Raw genomic sequence first — 19,463 nt, 5'->3', positions numbered from 1 at the left:
TCTACTCTACTCGTCACTACCACTATCACCCACGCTCTTACGTGTTTTTGTTCTAGTTGTAGTTCGAATCTGCGAAGAGCATAAATATGAAAATTGTAGATCAAGTAGTTACGAATCTAATCTACTTAGTTTCGTAATTTTTTGACTACTGGGAGAATATTTGGTGAATATTTCCCACAGTTGCGCGGACTGATTCCTATAATAAATCTAGATCTCAAAGAAATCGTTTCGTAGCCTATCTTTTGGTACCGTAAGCCATCAGTGGCTAGCTGGAGGGAAGGAGAGAGAAGGAGGAGGGCTTGGCTTGACGGCGGCGGGCGTAACCCGAGCTGCAGTGGAGTCATCGTTCGTCCTCCCCGCCTATGGGGGAATGGGAGTAGCTCACTTGATACGATCTAGAAACGGTGGCTCTGATACCAAGCTTGATACAATCTCCTCTTAGGCTAAGGTTTGATCTCTTCTGATTCTTAGATCTTGACTGAGTTTGACACAGAACTTTGTAAATAGATCCCAAAATATGCTGCTGTCGGATCGATATGAAATTTTGGTATGTTGTAGCCCCAAAAAAGAGCTTTCCAACGAATCTAGTTTCAGGCGAATCGGATATGGAGATCTCGAGATATTGTCCGATTAGTGGATGATGGTCAGGGTGGTCTGTTTTGGATCCGTGGATGGAGGCACGTGATCCTAGGTGATGGTGGTTGAAGGTGGACCGGCATTAATGGGGTGGCACCGGTGAAAAGTGGTGGTGGAAGGGTTATGGTTGATGGAAGGGTTAGGGCAAGTGTCGGATAGATTGGAAGAAGGGGGAGGAGAGGGCCGCCCGTAAGGGTCTAGGGTGATTAGCCGGTGGAGGGAGATTAGAAGCGGCGTCACCGGGGATTGAGAGAATGGGAGCGAAGAAGACGAAGGAGGCAAGGCAAAACTCAATTCTCAATAATCAAAATGACTTTGGTTGCCATCCACATCCTTTTAGAGGCTAACCAACAACTCAAAATTAACCCTAACAATACAATTTTCGCCGACCGCGTTCGAACGCACTGAGTTCGCTCCTCTAGATTTGCGAACGTGATGCAGGCGTTCATAGTGCGTTCGAACGGGGCGTTCGAACGCACAATGCACACTCTTCTCCCATGTTCACAACCGCGTTCACAATAGTGTTCTAACTCATCCACCCGCGTTCGAACGCGATTTATAAAAACTTATTTTTCATGGAAATTAAACACTAAAACAAGACACAAACACACTCCTAAAGTGAATCCATGCTCGAGACGATGTCGGTGAAGTCCGAATCGTATCAATCCACCACGCTTCCGCAACCTTGTCCTCAAGGTTTGAAATTTGGGAAGCGATCCATGATTTTTGACTCTAACTCCCATGTAGACTCGTCAGTTGGTTTGCCCAGCCACTCGATCAGCACTTCGGTCTCCAATCTAGTCTCATGGCATCTTCTCCTACGGCCTAAGACTCGGACCGGTTCAATGGGACTATCTTCCTCTATTGGTTCGGGTAAGACCGAACCCACCACATGGTTAGGCCCGATCTGGGCCATCAATGCTGATACATGGAAGACCGGATGTATCCTGGTCCCTTCGGGTAGGTCCAACCGGTAAGCTACTGGACCGATTCGTTGTAGTACTCGGTACAGACCATAGTACTTGTAACCCAACTTTTGGTTCAAAATTGGCCTCAATGTGGATTGTCGATACGGTTGAGCTCGAACGAACACCAATTGATCCACCTCAAATTCTCGCTCATGTCGGCCTTTGTCATGAGTTTGCTTCATGCAGTTTTAGGCTGTGGCTAGGTGAGTCTTGAGCCATCTCAATGTTTCATCTCGATCAGCAAGCTCCAAGTCAAGCTCGGTCCTATCCGCCGTCGCAAATCTATTGTAGGCACGTAAGACAGGGGGAGTGCGCCCATAAACCGCCTCAAAGGGGGTTATGCTGATGCTAGAGTGATGAGCGGTATTGTATGACCACTCCGCCCATGGAAGGAATTTGACCCAATCCTTTGGTCGGTCCGCCACAAAGCATCGCAAGTATTGCTCTAGTCCGTGATTCACCACCTCGGTTTAGCCATCCGTCTCGGGGTGATAAGCTGAACTAAGGTTGATTTGAGTCCCTTGCAATCTGAAAAACTCAGACCAAAACTCGCTAATGAAGATGCAATCCTGGTCTGACACGATCGTCCTAGGCATCCCATGTAAGTGCGCCACTTCCCGAACAAAAATTTCAGCAACCCTTTTTGCTGAAAACGGGTGCGACAATGCTATAAAATGAGCATATTTGCTCAGCCTATCCACCACAACAAACACCACTGATTATCCTCGGTCCTCCAGCAGCCCCTCGATGAAGTCCATAGAGATGTCCTCCTAGATGTGTTCTGGTATAGGCAGTGGTTGCAACAGCCCACTAGGTTTGAGCGTCTCCGATTTGACTCGTTGACAGATTTGGCATTCACGCACATATTTCTTCACGTCTGACTTCATTGTTGTCCATGTACAATTTTGAGCCAGCCGCTTGTAGGTACGTAAGACCCCTTCATGGCCTACTATAGGAGTATCATGGAAGTGTGCCATCAATAGTCTCCGTAGCTCTTCATCCGCGGGTACCTTGATCCGCCCGCGCTCGAGTACCAACCCGTCACGCTCCTCGTGCTTGGGTTGGCTTGATGGGTTCTCTCTCAGCTCCTCCATGAGTCGGACCAAATCACTATCCCCTGCGCTGGCTCTCTGCAGATCTGAGAAAAAAAGGAAAAGTGGGTGCTGAGAAAGAGATGAGCTCACTTGCGTCCCCTTCGCTTGGAAGTTCATTCAACGGTTGATTTCCATCCAGCAGCACTCTCTGGTCATTCCTCCAAAATGTCAATGAGAGGTTTGTAAAGTCCAATGTCACGGACCCCAAACTTCGAAGCCATTAAGTCCAAAACAATGTCGGCACCTCGCAAGGCCAACGGATAAAGATCCAATGTGAAAGTTTGGCCTTGCACCTTCAGTTCCACACCTCCATAAATAAAATCTACTCGCAATGTAGTGCTATCTTCAATCATCACGACGAACCCTTCCATGGGTTCCGACTCAAGCCCAATCTTCCTAACGAGCCTCTTGTCAATGAAGTTGTGGGAGGACCTGGTGTCAATCAAGATTCTCACTGTGGTTTTCTTGACTACACCGTTCACCCGCAAGGTCTTAGGCATAGTTGTCCCCGAATAGAAGTAGAGGGAGATTTCGGCTATCATGTCCTCCATGGGTTGCTCCTCAGCTTTTTCTCCTTGCTGTCCTACCACACCTGCACTTTCAGCTGCAAACTCATCCTTAGCTTCTTCCAATCCATCGATTAGCATCACCAATCCCATTGGTTTAGCACAGCGATGCCCGGGTACTAACTTCTCATCACAACGGAAGCATAGGCCCTTGGCCCTTCATTCCTCCACTTGGGCAGGTGTGAGTGCTCGTCTCAGACCTCTAGGTGCGTACTTCACATCTTGGGATGGCTTCAAGGGTGCTCGAGGAGGTACCACTATAGCAGCAACTCTTGGTGCTCCGGTGATGTTTCCTACTGCTATGGTTGGTTGAGATTGATTGCGGCTTCCTTGGCTCGTCCAACTCTGTTTCAGGTGTATCTTCATGGCCCTATGTTTGTCTTCTATAAGCACCGCATCTTCGAAGGCCTCTTTTAAGGTTCTAGGCCTTAAAGCCCTCACATCGGCTTGTATGTCACCCCGCAACCCGGAGATGAAGGTGCTGCAAAGCTGCTGATCCATCCATGATGGTTAACATCGGCTACTAATCCTCTTAAATTATTCTTGGTATGCCCCAACCATAGTCTTTTGCACTGTCTTTGAGAGGAGAGCATCAAAGTCTTCATACCCCGACGCTCCAAATCGTCGAGTGATATCAGCACAAAATTCAGCCCAAGTTTCGATAGCCTCAATGGCATTGGCTGCTCGAAACCAATGAAGCGCCACATCCTCAAGGTGGAAGCTTGTAAGCATCACTTTGTATTCTTCTACCGTACCTTGGTATGCAAAGAATTGCTCCGCTTTATACAATCAATCGATCGGATCACCACCTTTGAACTTGGGGAATTTGAGACACACGACTTGTCCACGGATGCCGTTGTCTCGTTCTGGATCATGTCCAAGTCTTTGTCTAACCGGGGGAGGATGCACCATGAAGGGTTGATGATCCCTCCTTCGGTTTTGATTAACTCGCCATGGTTCCGGTTTGTATTGACCCGCCCATGGATCTTGATCTCCAAGATGGTCTCCATAGTGGTTCGCTCGTCGGATGGGTTCAAGGACCCATCCAAGTTTAATATCACTATTTTCTGCTTGTATATATAGTCTGTTCAACCTCTTCACTCATCAAATCATGCTACTGCTTGTCTTTAATTTAGAGGTTTCCCTTCTGTATCAAGGTCAAGAATCAGTTCCTTGTATCACTAGCTCACACTTTGTCCTTTTCTTTACTTCAGGGATTTGAAAATGCAATTTTATGCATCCAGTCCAATATAAATCTAGATCCAGGAACTGCTGCTGATCATACTATTAACAAAATTAAAGGCCCTCGAGACATGGCAACAAGACTAATTGGGTCACATTCTGGTAAGTATCATTGTATTGGTATAGCATTTTCGTACTTTCTAGCTGTGAAACTTAAAGTCTTGAACATGACATTATTTTGGAGATTTACTTTTCTGCAACGGGACCTGGTGTAACCATCCTTGCTTGCCTCTGCCCATAGGGTGGTGGTAGCAGCAGCTCTTGTGGTTGCAAAGGCTGAACTGGTGGCGGTGGGTTCAAGGGGGTGGACTCGCGTCGTGGGGTCGATGGTGCGTTCCTGTTCGCCATTGCTTCCCTTGTCGCCCGTAGTTCTCGCATCATCTCCATCATCATCTGGTTGTTGATGGCTATTTGCTCAAAAAGAGACCCCAACACGGCTTGAACGCTAGGTTCTTCTGTATTCCGATTACATCGGGCAATTTCGCGGGTGGAAGTCCCCGCAACCGTTTCCCCCTCCTCTATTGGGAGAATCTCTTCTTCATAATCTCACCGTGCAGCCAAGGCTCTGGTGGTCGTCATAGGAAGCGCTTGTCCGAGGAATAGTGGCTCTGATACCAGATTGATATGATCTAGAAATGATGGCTCTGATACCAAGCTTGATATGATCTCCTCTTAGGCTAAGGTTCGATCTCTTTCGATTCTCAGATCTGGACTGAGTCTGATACGGAACTTTGTAAATAGATCCCGAAATATATTGTTGTCAGATCGACATGAAGAATCGGATATGGGGATCTCGAGATATCGTCCGATTAGTGAACAATGGTCAGAGTGGTCTATTTTGGATCCGTGGATGGAGGCACGTGATCCTAGGTGATGGTGGTTGAAGGTGGACCGGCATTAATGGGGTGGCATCGGTGAAAAGTAGTGGTGGAAGGGTTATGGTTGATGGAAGGGTTAGGGCAAGTGTCGGATAGATTGGAAGAAAGGGGAGGAGAGGGCCGCCCTTAAGGGTCTAGGGTGATTGGCCGGTGGAGGGAGGTTAGAAACGGCGTCGCCGGGGATTAAGAGAACGGAAGCGAAGAAGACGAAGGAGGCAAGGCAAAACTCAATTCTTAATAATCAAAATGACTTTGGTTGCCATCCACATCCTTTTAGAGGCTAATCAACAACTCAAAATTAACCCTAACAATACAATTTTCGCCGACCGTGTTCGAATGCGTCCAACCGCGTTCGACCACATCCGACCGCGTTCGAACGCACCGTGTTCGAACCCACCGAGTTCGCTCCTCTAGATTTGCGAACGTGATGCAGGTCTTCACGGTGCGTTCGAACGCCCGGCGTTCACAGTGCATTCGAACGGGGCGTTCGAACGCACAATGCACACTCTTCTCTCACGTTCACAACCGCGTTCGAACTCACCCACCCGCGTTCGAACGCGATTTACAGAAACTTATTTTTCATGGAAATTAAACACTAAAAAAAAAACACAAACACACTCCTAAAGTGAATCCATGCTCGAGACGATGTCGGTGAAGTCCGAATCGTATCATCACCCCGCGGCTGGGGTGGTCGACTGGGCGGCGAGGCGTGCTCCATGGCCGGCGGCCATGGAGGTCTCTTTTCCCTTCCCTAAGGGCCCAAAGCTCGTACGGTTGGCTTCGTCGGCTTCGACGTCGGCAACCGGAGAGAAGGAGAGGGAGAGAGAGATGGTGGGGTGGAGGGATTTAGAGTGGGGAGTGTTTGGTGGCGTGCATGGGCGCCGATTTTTTTTTTTTAATATTTCAGGGTGTTACACCTTTCCCTTCATCCTATCCCCATCCTAATTCACTAATATTTTCATCCACATATCATCTTCTCCTTCCTTTCCACCACCATCAAGATCTCCCTTCAATCCAAATAACCAACCTATCCTCGTGTCGGTCCGGTCTTTAAACATAGTATTTTTTTCTTAAGAAGAAGATGTTGAATGTTTTTTTTCTTAAGAAGAATACTGAACTTATTGATGCTTTCTTTCTTTTAAGAAGAAAATGCTGAATTTATTAGTGTTTTCTTTTCTTAAGAAGAAGAGGCTGAACTTATTAGTTTTTGTTTTTTTTTATAGATAAAATGTAGTGTTAAACAGTCACCAATTAGTATTAAATTTAGGGTGTTCTATTTCAGTAAAAAAAAATGTTTGAAGGGCTAGTTTGGTCAAAAACTCTCGAATAAGCAAATAACGAGAATCTTATAAATTGTTATTTGAACGGCCCTGATCATCACTTAATTCTTCTCCAATGCCCTGGTCTTGTATCGAAACCCTAGTTGTTATACATATATAATGACCCTCATCCCTACTCTCCTGTCCCTCCCGTTCGCCTCCTTCTCTTTCGTCTTGCGCCTAAAACCCTAAGTCTTCCTTACATTCTCTTTGTACATCTCCATATTCTCTCCCATGACGGACACGCTGGTTCTCCGTGGGACGATGCGCGGTCACACCGACGTGGTGACGGCGATCGCCACCCCGATCGACAACTCCGAGAAGGTTGTCTCTTCGTCGCGCGACAAGTCCGTCCTCGTCTGGAATATAACCAAGGACTCTGTCTCCTCCGGCGACCCATCCGCAGCTTACGGCGTTCCCCTCCGCCGCCTCACTGGCCACTCCCACTTCGTCCAAGACGTTGTTCTCTCCTCCGACGGCCAATTCGCTCTTTCCGGCTCCTGGGATGGCGAGCTCCGTCTCTGGGACATCAATACCGGAGTCACCACCCGCCGCTTCGTTGGTCACTCCAAGGACGTCCTCTCCGTTGCCTTCTCTGTTGACAACCGGCAGATCATGTCCGCCTCGCGGGATCGGACCATCAAGCTCTGGAATACTCTCGGCGAGTGCAAGTACACTATCCAGGATGCGGACGCCCACAACAACTGGGTGAGCTGCGTCCGCTTCTCTCCCAACACCTTTCAGCCCTTGATTGTGTCGGGCTCATGGGATCGCACGGTCAAGGTCTGGAATCTCACTAACTGTAAACTGAGATGCACCCTCACGGGGCATGGGGGTTACGTTAATACAGTCGCAGTTAGCCCGGACGGATCGCTGTGTGCAAGTGGTGGCAAAGATGGGATTACTCTGCTTTGGGATCTTGCTGAGGGGAAGAGATTGTATTCCCTTGACGCTGGGGCGATCATCTATGCCCTCTGCTTTAGCCCGAGCAGATACTGGCTCTGCGCTGCGACACAGGACAGTGTGAAGATCTGGGATCTTGAGAGCAAGTCTGTCGTGCAGGATCTCAAGCCTGAGACGCCCACAAGCAAGAACCAGGTAAAACTTTTATGGTTCCATCTCTCTTTAGTCTTTCTCTATATCTTTAAGATTTCTGTAGGCAGAGTTTTGATTCTGATATTCTAGTTTTATACTGTTTAGTCTCTGATTTGTGTTTTGATTCTCATTGAAGACAAGGATCTCAATTTATCATATTAAGGTTTACCTAAATTAGTTTCTGATGATCTCATTGTTGAAGGGAGTACATTAACATAGTTTTTCTTGTTAGTGATCATCAGGGAGCTGTTTCTATTCATGTACGTGCCATTGCATGATCTATGTTTATTATCAAACTTCCTGGAATGTCTTACCTGAGATGATTACTTGTGTTGGCCTCTGTTGTGTAGTTAGTGATAGATGGCAATCCACTAAGGTGGTTGCAGACTTGATCAGAATGACTTGTGCTTTTTTAAGTTAATTCATTATGACAGCTCTTATGACTGTGAGTAAAATACTAGTCTGTGTGATGATGTTCTCCATTTTTTGCTCTATCTGGTATGCTCTATACATCCTACCCAGTGTCTGTAAGTTATTCAGCAAATAATATTATCTGTAGTGCACGTTGACTTTCTTGTAGTATTGTAACTATTTTCCAGTATGTAAGAAGAGACCAGGTGCTTGTTCTCTTCTCACATTGCTTTTCATGAATTAAATGGCTGAAAACATTCTAATGTCTCAGAAGGGATCAACATGTTGTAGATGTCCATCTTTATTTATATTCTTCTAAGATTTGTTTTGATTTTTTAGTTATTGATATTTGTAGGATCTGTGGCTCTCTGTTCTTTCTTAGTATTTCATGCTGTTCTATTGATACCAGAAAGTTATTCTGTTTTAAAATTTTATTTTAATCAGCCATTGGAATTTTTAAATAGAATGTATTGTTTCAGAAAATCTGCTAACGATAGTTTGTTTTAAAAACAAGAATGGGTTGTTTCATGAGAGATTTAGGGTACTTTGGCCAATCATATACTTTTTTTTCTTTGTTCTGATGGCCTTTGGATATTCTCTTACATGAACCTTCTATTTAGCTTTAATCAAGGTATAAAGTATGAAATTGTTTAATGGGAGGTCATGAGATGGTCATTAAAGACTTAGATCTCTTTTCTTCCCTGATTTCTATGGTCTGTTTTCTTTTATTTGCTGAAGATAGTTTAGCCTTTCCTCACAGCCAATTGGTTATATGGCCGTTTACTTTCTCCATAAGTCTTTGAAGAGCCATCTCGTTCTTTTCATAGGGACAAGGGACAGTATCCATAATAATTTGGTTGCCTCAACTAAAATTTGTTGTGAAGATTAATTCCGAGAAAAAAAGAGGTTAAGAAAACTCTTTTTCAAGTGATGCAGTATGTTTCACAGTTGTTGACAAATTAATGGGTGCTCGTTGAAGAGGTTAAAATCTAGGGTGTCTTGCTAAGAAGGAAGAAATGCCTGTGATCAGTTCAGCTAGTTTAGATTTAAAGCTGCCTAAGCTTGACCTGATTCAGTAAACTTTTTTCCAGAAGGGTTTTCTTAAAACAAACATGGGGATATACATTTCCAGTTCTGCGTGAGATTCACAAATTCTTTGATCTATTATCTTTAGCATCTGTTATACTAGACTAATCAATTCTTATGGAGTATCTGCTGAAGGTGAAAGCTTTTGTATCCTGTCTTGCAGAAGTTTAAGTTTATTTTGTATACAATAGGCCACATTTGTTGAGCATCATTATTTGTATATTACATTCTGTCTTCACATTTGCATGCATAATGCATACAAGATGCTCCAAATAGCTTCTTCTGTTTGTTTGGTCGATGTATAGAGGACAAGATTGTATTGGATATTCTATACAAGTCTCCCATATATTTTATTTTTGATACGAAAATAATGGACTGAATTAGGAGTCTGAGCCAGTTGTCATATCCACCTAGAGAAGCAAACTAGCATCCCAAGAAGGGCTACATGGTATACCCCGATTTGAGGGATAAGATTTCTATTACCATATTGTTCTTATTATTAGAAAATATAAGTTTAGTGATTTTGATATATAATTAACAATTTCAATTACATAATTTTATATTTAGTTTCAGGAACTTTCTATTTTGCTTTTTATTTTTATTTAAAGTATTGCTATTTTAAAAGCTTTTTTTTTACTTTTTCATTTATTACTTTTTGTTATTATGCATTTCCATTTTTAATATTTATTTCTATTAGTTTTAGTTTGAATTGAATTATTTCTAATAGTTAATATAATAAATTTCATAGTATAGTTTAACGATATAGATTATGTTTGAGATAACCAATATCAGTTTAAGATACAAATTAGCACTATTAGTTTTCTTTAGGGGGATAATGATGTCATTCTATTTAAGTATTTAGTTGTCCAATTCATAGTTTTATATGAAACAAATAGTGGATTAAAAATGGAAGATATGATTAATAAATCTAGGAGACATGCCATCCCTAGGATAAACGAAGATTTATTCTTTTTTATCCCATCCAACAACCAAAGGCTCCCTAGTGATTGAATCTCTTAAGTTAGTCTTAGAAAAATTAATAATACAAAATTTATAATACAAGCTCTGCTTCATTTCGAGTTTCTTTTTCAATTGTTAGGGCTTTATTTTTTTTTTCTTCTCTTTGTGAACTTTTATCAGAAAATGAACTTAATTCTTGTGATTAATGTGAAATGCTGCTTATTGACTATCTCAGTTATAACTTCCTTTATGAGGTGTGTAAAACCTGTTTCAATATTTAGTTTAACAACTGTTTGCTTATATTTAGCAAAATGCCTCTTAATTTCATGTGGAAGAAGAATAACCCTTTTGTGTCTTGACTCTTCTGGCAGATGCTGTACTGTACAAGCTTGAGTTGGAGCTCCGATGGGAGCACACTTTACACTGGTTACACTGATGGAACCATCAGGGTTTGGGGAATTGGTCCTTGCTAGAAATTAGAGTTAGTCTAAGGAACACTTCGAGTCTTGTAATTTTTGATGGACGTATTTATGTTCCTAGTTTAAACTATTGTAAGGCACAATATTGGCCAGTTACCTTGTGCTGGATATTCGAGTTTTCCTTATTCCTGGATGTTATTGCTTGAGAGTTATTTTTTGGCTTCATAGTTTGGTTAAAGGGCCGTTCCGGTAGTGTATGAGTTTTTTTGTTGCCGAATTTTGTGCGCACAAATCTCGCTCGGCCCGGTTGCGGCTTGGCTCCACCAAAGCATACAACTAGGGTTGAAAACAGGTCGGATTAACTCTGACCCAATCTACTATCCGATTCGGATACGGATATAATTTTCGGATACGGATATTGAATATCTGTTTATTCTCAATGATTTATAGTTTTTAGTTTGGTTATTTAAATAGTGAATATTAATATTATTACTAATGATGTGTTATATATTATTTTTTAGAGATTAATTCTTCTAATTTTATATAAATTTGGCATACAAAAAATTTATTTTTTTAACTCTTAATTTTTTTGTATTAATTATGTCTAAATAAAATGTTATAATTTGTTTAAAATTCGATCAAGATCCATTTAAGATTCGATCTTTAATCAAAATTTATTTGTATCCATTTAGTGAGGATATGGTTTTAAATTTTGCTATCCGTCCAATATTTATATCTGAATTCGTATTCGGATTAAAAATATAGATCCGGATATAAGTTGAGCACTATTCGATCCATTTTCATCCCTACCTACAACTCTATGTTTCATATTCGATCCATTTTCATCCCTATCTACAACTCTATGTTTCATCTTGGGTAAGCGACAAAATCTCACCTGGCCCATGGCATATTTCAACAGGCCCTTCTACTTTCTCTCTATCCCTTGTGGCTCCATCATTTTCATCTCCACTTCCCACCTATTCTGCACTCTCAAACCCCCTGCCCTTCTTAATTATCGATATCGCAACCTTTATTGTTCTTTGGCGATTTACAGCAAAAATCAGTATTAGTTTTTCGCACCCCAACTTGTTTTGATTTATCCATTTATATGTAAAAGGCCATAGTGCCCTTATATAATTATTAGAATTGGGTCAGATCTGTTGGTTGAACTAGAAAACTTGTGAACTAATACTAAGTTGATTCAGTTTAGTTATAGGATCAAAAAAGTAATTGATATGTTAAAAACTGGCTGACCTATTAGTAGTTTAACCAATAGACCGTTTAACTAAGGGTGTAAATGAGCTGAGCATGAGCGAGCCGGTAGCTTGGCTTGAAATTAATTTCGTATCCTCCAAAGATGTTTAGGCTCGACTTGGCTCAACTCGAGCCGAGCTCGAGTGAGCCATATTGAGCTCGAGCTTGATTAGAGGAGGAGGGGACGACGAGGATGGCAGCTTGCCGAGGCTAGAGGAGGATGAGGAGGCTAGATGAGGAGAAGGCCGAATGAAAGGAGAAGGCGGCGGTTTGCTGAGGTTAGAGGTGGATAAGGAGGAGGCGAGGCCAACAAAGAGGAGAAGGTGGCGGCAGCTTATTGCTGGAGAACGACGAGGCCAGATGAGGTGAAGGAGGAGGCGGCGGAGAAGGAGATGAGGAGGTTGACGCTGTGGCTGACGACAATAGAGGCCGACGCCGAGGCCAAGGTCGAGGTCGACGTCGATGGAGGAGGAGGATGTCGGAAGAGGCTAGAGTTACCAATCAGAGGAGGAGGACGACAAAGAGAAAGGAGGAGGAGATTAGGTGGGTTTGTTGGGATATTTTTATCATATTTAGGATTAGGGTTAGTATAATCAAAGATCTAATGGTAGCTATTGGATAAAGATCTAATAGTTAATTTATATATAATATATATATAATATTAATAAATATTATACTTAAGTCGAGCCTATTGAGCTGAGCTTGAGCTATCCTGCTCTAGCTCATGCTCGGCTTGAAATTGATTTCGAGCCTTCTAATCTGGCTCGGGCTCGGCTCAGCTCTAGCTGGGTCGAGCTAAGCTTGAGCTTTAGTCAGGCCGAGCCCAAGCCACTCGTTTATTTTGACAACCCTACGTGCAACTTCGACGAGTTTTTACAAATCAATTGGATTGCTAATTTCTTTTAAAAAAACATTATCTATGTGTCCTTAAAGTTTAGTTATTCTATTCTTTATATTGTGTATTGGACTAGGGTGCAGATGCTTGGACGATCATAAAAACTACACATGAACGAACCACTACTGTTAAGCTCTCAAAGCTTCAAATATTGACAACTAATTTTAAAACTCTTCGGATAGAGAAGAATGGAACTTTTGATGAATTATATGCAAAACTCAGTGATAATGTCAATTCAAGTTTCAACCTAAGAGAAAGAGTTCCTAAATATATAATTATACAAAAAATACTTAAGTCTCTACCTGAAAGGTTTCAAGCTAAAGTTACTGTCCTTAAGGAAAGTAAGACATTGATACAATAAAGATTGAACAATTAGTAAGTAACTTACAAACCTTTAAATCCACTCTTTCTAAACTTAGGAAGTCCAAAGATATAGCCTTAACAACGGTTAAAGAGGATTTAGAAGAGTTGGATGATGATAGTGAAATAGATGCTAAGATAATGGCTATGTTTGTCAAAAAGTTTATCAAATTCTTTAAAAAGCCAAACAAGCTCAATACCAAAAGGTTTGACAAAAATAAAAATTTTGAGAAAAATAAAAATCAAGTGATTGCAAATATTAGTGTAACAACCCAATCTATAAACAAAAAAAAAATTTCTGGGCACGATGCGACCGGCCACACTGTGGCCAGCCTCGTGCCCATGCAAGCTGCGCATGCAGCTTGCGTGGTGGGGGCGCCACGTGCCCGCTGCCGCTGCCGCAGCAAATGGGCTGCGACCAACTGGCCGCGGCGGGCCCCGGCGCCGCCGCAAACCGCCCCCCCCTCACCGCCTTCCCTCTCTCTCTTTAAATCTCTCTCTCTCTCTCCCGGTTGGTCTCTCTCTAAACCTCTCTCTCTCGCCGAGGCCGGACTATCGCCACCGCCGCCACCTCCACGAGCGCCGGTGAGCTCTTTCTCCTCCTCTCTCTTCTTCTCTCTTCTTCTCTCTCTCTCTCTCTCTCTCTCTCTCTCTCTCTCTATCTCTCTCTCTTTCTCTTTTTCTTACCTTGGGCTCGGGCCCGTCGCAGCCGAGCCGCCGGCGAGAGGCTGGCAGCTGGCTGGCTACCAGCTGCCGGTGCCCTCCCCGCCGGCCCGGGTCCACACCTCCCTCACCTCCTTTCTTCTCTTTCTCTTCTGTTCTTCTTCTTCTTCTTCTTCTTCTTCTTCTTCTTCTTCTTCTTTCTTTCCTTCTTTCTTTCTTTCTTTTTCTCCTTCTTCCTCAGCTCCTCTTTTCTCTTTCTGCACAGTGTTGGGCTCGGCCCAGCACTGTAGCAGACAGTGCTGGGCCGAGCCCAGCACTGATGGTAGTTGTAATTAATTTATTAATTAATTAGTTTATTTATGTTATTTATTTAAGTATTTTGCTTCTTAATTAATGCAAATAGATTATTTAGACATTAACTATTTTAATAATATTATATATATCCTTCAATGTATTTTTATTAATGATAATTTTTATAATTAATGATTAATTAGGCATAAATATAGGTAATACTTATATTTATTTATTTACTTACTTATATGTATATTAGATTAATAGATAAATTTGTAAATTATAATTATTAGATTTATATTCTAATATTCTTATGATATACATTTTTAAGTAACTCTATTAATTTATTATACATTATTATTTTGTAGCAAATAAGATAATGACTACATAGTCCCTAATTAATCAAGATATAATTTAATTATAATTAGATTTTTATCTATATTTTATTTATAATTAAAATCTAGCCAATCATAAAAACAAGTAGAAATTCTAAAATCTAATAAATCATCATATTTTACTCGAACGGATTATAATGGGATAAACAACTAACTTTATGTTACTTAAACATTTTCAGATCCCGAACCCCCTTATTTGAAACCCCGTGGACCTTGCTAGCGATGAGTGTCACTCGGTTACCTGACGGACGTGAGAGATGCGTGGTTTGTATCTTCTGATCAGTCGGTGAGTAGTCTTATCCCCTAGATCCCTTTCTCAAATTAGGATATATTACATATTATGTACATGCATAATTTTGGCTTCCAGCATGATTATATGACTTTATATAGAGATGATTTCAGTCAAGCATATTTTATCATGCATTTGATTAGACTGATCTGGGATATGAGTACATTGGTGATATATAGAGATGATTGGAGATGATTATGCTGTTATGATTTTATGTCGGGATGATTTCTATCATGAGTATGCATGTGGTAGATTAGCATGAGTATGCATGTGTTAGATACATGGTTGGAGTTTGCATTACATCATTTTGCTCTTGATTCCTATTCCACCTAAATTCCGGCTATGCATTGACTTGTTATTGTACTGGATATATGCATATGATCTATCATTTAGAAGGAAAGTATGAAATGTGATTGATAGGATAGTTGATAGAAAGCGTGAGGATACCCGAGTGGGCGCGAGGGTTAGGACGCGCTTGGTGGATGATTGATCGCTCGACATGATCGCGATCCTGTTGGCCTTACGTCCGAGGTCGTTAGTCTGTGTGCGCAGCAGACATTCGGACACATGCCGTTCGCCAGGGCATATGTGGCGAGTTATCCTCACGAGATTTCTATCAGCTAGAAGGGTGCCCGGTCTGGATGGATGTTGATACCCTTAGCGGATGGCAGGGTATGATTATATTTGAGATACTCTTTGCGGATGGCAGAGTATGCTCTGAGCCTTCGGGCATGATGTTGAGATCGGGTACCGGGTGTTGACTGTGCACAGTGGTCTATTATGATGATGACATATAGAGATGACATTGATGATTGAGATGTTGAGAAATGCATATAATTTCATTATCATCTGATTACCTGATTATCGAGTGGTCAATATACATCACATATGATTGCATTTGATATCATAACATGGTCATGGTCGACATGCATCATGTGTCATATTTGATAGAGAGTTATGATGATTATATGACATGGAGATTTATTTATTCATTGTCGAGGATTGTATATTTTTATCAGTATGACATGTTATCTACTTTTTATTTATGTATTATTGAGGATACATTCATATACTCATTCATGACATGATGGTGCTTTCTGATTCATATTATCCAGTACATGATTTACTCTCTGTTTGGCATCACTGATTCGGGATAAGGTCTATTCACTGAGCCTTTTGCTCATGACTCTCTTTATTTCTTTTCTAACCCCTCAGATATGTGGTACGTGATAGCGACTTGAGAAGATATTTTAGAGTGATGATGAGGTGAGCTATAGATGCGAGATGGCATAGATGATAGTTTATATAGAAATTGAGTTGTACCAGTATTTGATATTTGTACTCTTTTGTATTAGACGATGATTTGTATAATACAGGTCGAATCATAGTGTACTCTTGTATCAGTTGTTTAGTTGTATCTTGATGGTTTGTTGTGGCCTATGTGGGTCCTGCCAGATTATGTAACGGTCTAGTGTGTATTATTGTGTATTTTGATATTCATATGTTAACAGGTTTATTTGGTTAAGAGTATGATTTATTTGGTGATGGATTATGTGATCATGGATATGTTAGCAGGTGTTATTTGATGATGTCATGATTGTATGTGCACAGGAGTGTATCTGTGCGTGACGGGCCCCGCCTGACCTGTCGCGTGCGCCGCGCGTGCCGTGTGGGCGCGTGGGCGTGCACGTGTCCGTGCCGGGCGGGGGCGTTACAATTAGGATGGTTAACAATAACTCTAAATAGCAAACCAAAAGGTCATGGCAGTAAAATTCAACGCTATGAATGTTTTGGATTTGATCATATTGATCAACAATGTCCAAATCATCTCAAAAGGAAGGGTAAGGCTATGAATGTCTCTTGGGATGACTCGAATAAGTCACAACAACGGTTTGTTTTGATACTAAATTGATATGATCTGACCTAGGAGTACTCGAGCTCTGATACCACTTGTTACGAATTGGCTTGATCTAATATGAACTTGGTCGGATTGGATCCATTCTCGGCACATGGGCTCACTTGGGTTGAGTCTATTTATCTAGTTTAGTCATTTACATTTTTTAGCACTGCTGTTTTGGTTGAGCTATAAACTCAAGTACTTGCTAAATATGCACTCAACTTGTTAATTCATTAATTAGGTTTAGATATATCAATTAATTGTTTTAGTCAAGTTAGGACATGTATCATGAGGCCTAGTACCACTTGGACTCGCCAAGTCACCTTCGTTGTAAGAGTCGAAATTTAACTCGGTCAATGGTTAGCCTCTATGTATACATGTGGAGAGCAGCCCTAATTATTATAAACAAGGATTATTTGGCTAAGGCTTGTCACCCCCTATCTCCTCTCTTCTTCTCTTGGATGTCAACACGACTCTCCCCATCTCCAACCGAGCCACCTTCTTCCGTTGGCAAGGTTCCCGACTAGCTTCCAAACCTCTTCTTCCCTCGTTAATCTCCTCCTCAATCTCTATTCCCTAATCTTCATCGAAGAGCACGTCAATTTCTGCACCAATCCGGCCCGACTATTAAGGACAGCAAGCATGCAAATCAATCAAAGTAGATCTAGTTCGGATCATTTTCTCGCAGATCTATCTCTCCGGCCTTCATATACTAATTCGATGATATCTCTAGATTTAGCCATCCAAATCTTATGATATTAGATTCGTTGGAAAGCTCTCTTTTAGATCTACAATATATAAGAATTTCACATTAATCCAATGGCTAGATCTATTGAAAAACCTCTTGAAAGTTTTATACAAATCTGTTTAGGATTGCACCTTGTTACGATTTCATCTTCCACGAGGGTAACTATAATATAATTTGATTCGTAACAGTTTCTAGGTAGATTTTAGGATATAACTTCCAAAATTAATTTTGTAAGATCTACCCGTTGGATCCTCTTAGGTTTTGGATATGTGGTTGCTCTGAAAGAGAGATTTTTAACAAATCTACGATCGTGAGATTTGGCTAAGTAGATCTTGAGATATCGTCTAAATAGTTACCAAAGGTTAGAGAATGACGAATCTATAGGATGGAGGCCTTAAGTTGGTTGTACGGATGCTTTTCTTAGTAAGGCTTTGTCACAAAAATCTCAGCAATTATCGACCTATGAGAGAGAGATATTGGCAATTTTGCATGTGGTGATAAAATGGAGGCTTTATTTGATCGGTAGACGATTTATTATCCGAACCGATCAAATGAGCCTTTCATATTTTATGGGACAGTGTATATACACTCCTACACAATAGATATGGGTCACAAAATTGTTGGGGTATGATTATGAAATCCAACACAAGAAGGAAACAGAAAATAGAACGGCGAATGCACTATTGCGCCAACTCGATACCACTGAGCTTGCAGCCTATTCATCTCCTACCTTTCTTTCCCTTCCTTGATGAGCTTAGGTATGCATATACATCTGACCCAGATATTTTTATATTATTGTAGGAGGTGATGGATGATCTAGAGTGCCATCTAGAGTTGGAGAATCGAGGCGGTTTGCTGTTGGATCGCGGATGCATTGAAAACTTGCCCGCTAATGATGGATTGCAGCAAAAATTATTGGAGCACTTCCACCAAACTCCAGAGGCTGGTCATGAGAGTGTCTTGAGGACTTATAGGAGGATATCTCAAAGTTGCACGTGGCTAGGATTGAGGCGGGATGTGAGGAGTTTTATCCGTACTTGCGAAGTCTGTCAAAGGGCTAAAGCAACCACATTGAAACCAGCTGGATTACTACAGCCTTTACCTATACCGAACCATGTTTGGGAAGATAATTCTATGGATTTTATAGAGGGTCTTCCGTTGGGACATGGTTATTCCGTTATCTTTGTGGTGGTTGACAGATTGAGCAAGTATAAGCACTTTTCGGTATTGTCACATCTATTTTCAGCCTAGTCGGTGGCTGAAATTTTTGTTAGAGATGTTACTCGATTACATGGCATGCCATGCACGATTGTCTCGAATTGTGATCGTATATTTATGAGCGACTTTTGGACTGAGTTTTTCAGATTGTAGGAGATTCGATTGAACTTCAGTTTGGCCTACCATCCACAGACGGACGACCAAACCGAGGCATTGAATAGTATTTGAGGCGCTTTGTTGGAGAGATGCTGAGACAATGGTTGGAGTTTCTACCATGGGCGGAGTGGTCTTATAACACCGCCTACTATAGCAGCATTGGCATGAGTCCATTTGAGGTAGTGTATGAATGCACGGCTCCGACGTTACGCGCGTATGATCTAGTGGTATCTACAGACCGGACGGAGGTGGACTTAGCATTAATGGATAGAGATGCTACATTGAGGAGGTTGCATGCTCATCTTAAACTTGCTCAAAACCACATGAAGCAAGTTTATGATTGTAACGCCCCCGCTCGGCACGGGCACGTGCACGCACACGCGCCCACACGGCACGTGCGGCGCACGCGACAGGTTGGGCGGGGCCCGTCACGCACAGATACACTCCTGTGCACATACAATCATGACATCATCAAATAACACCTGCTAACATATCCATGATTATATAATCCATCACCAAATAAATCATACTCTTAACCAAATAAACCTGTTAGTATATGAATATCAAAGTCCACAATAATATACACTAGACCGCCACATAATCTGGTAGGACCCACACAGGCC

General features: G+C 41.8%; 1 protein-coding gene across 1 annotated transcript; it reads left to right on the top strand.

Moving 5' to 3' along the window:
* The first annotated feature begins 6,832 nt into the window (after positions 1–6,832).
* LOC140772421 (small ribosomal subunit protein RACK1z-like) lies at positions 6,833–10,886 on the top strand. The gene is made up of 2 exons (XM_073114486.1): positions 6,833–7,801; positions 10,627–10,886. The coding sequence occupies exons 1-2, from the start codon at positions 6,938–6,940 to the stop codon at positions 10,726–10,728; spliced, it is 966 nt and encodes a 321-aa protein (XP_072970587.1). The 5' UTR covers positions 6,833–6,937; the 3' UTR covers positions 10,729–10,886.
* The last annotated feature ends 8,577 nt before the right edge of the window (positions 10,887–19,463 follow it).

Source organism: Typha angustifolia, chromosome 12 (assembly GCF_048772165.1).
Source record: "Typha angustifolia cultivar Huaian chromosome 12, ASM4877216v1, whole genome shotgun sequence".
Lineage (NCBI taxonomy): Eukaryota > Viridiplantae > Streptophyta > Magnoliopsida > Poales > Typhaceae > Typha > Typha angustifolia.
Note: the sequence above shows the minus strand (reverse complement) of the source record. Positions and strands in the feature narration are given on the sequence as shown.

Excerpts from the sequence above, each read along its gene's own strand:
- LOC140772421 (XM_073114486.1), top strand. The coding sequence starts at position 6,938 with ATGACGGACACGCTGGTTCTCCGTGGGACGATGCGCGGTCACACCGAC. Across the intron at positions 7,802-10,626 it reads CGCCCACAAGCAAGAACCAG|ATGCTGTACTGTACAAGCTT; the intron begins GTAAAACTTTTA and ends CTCTTCTGGCAG.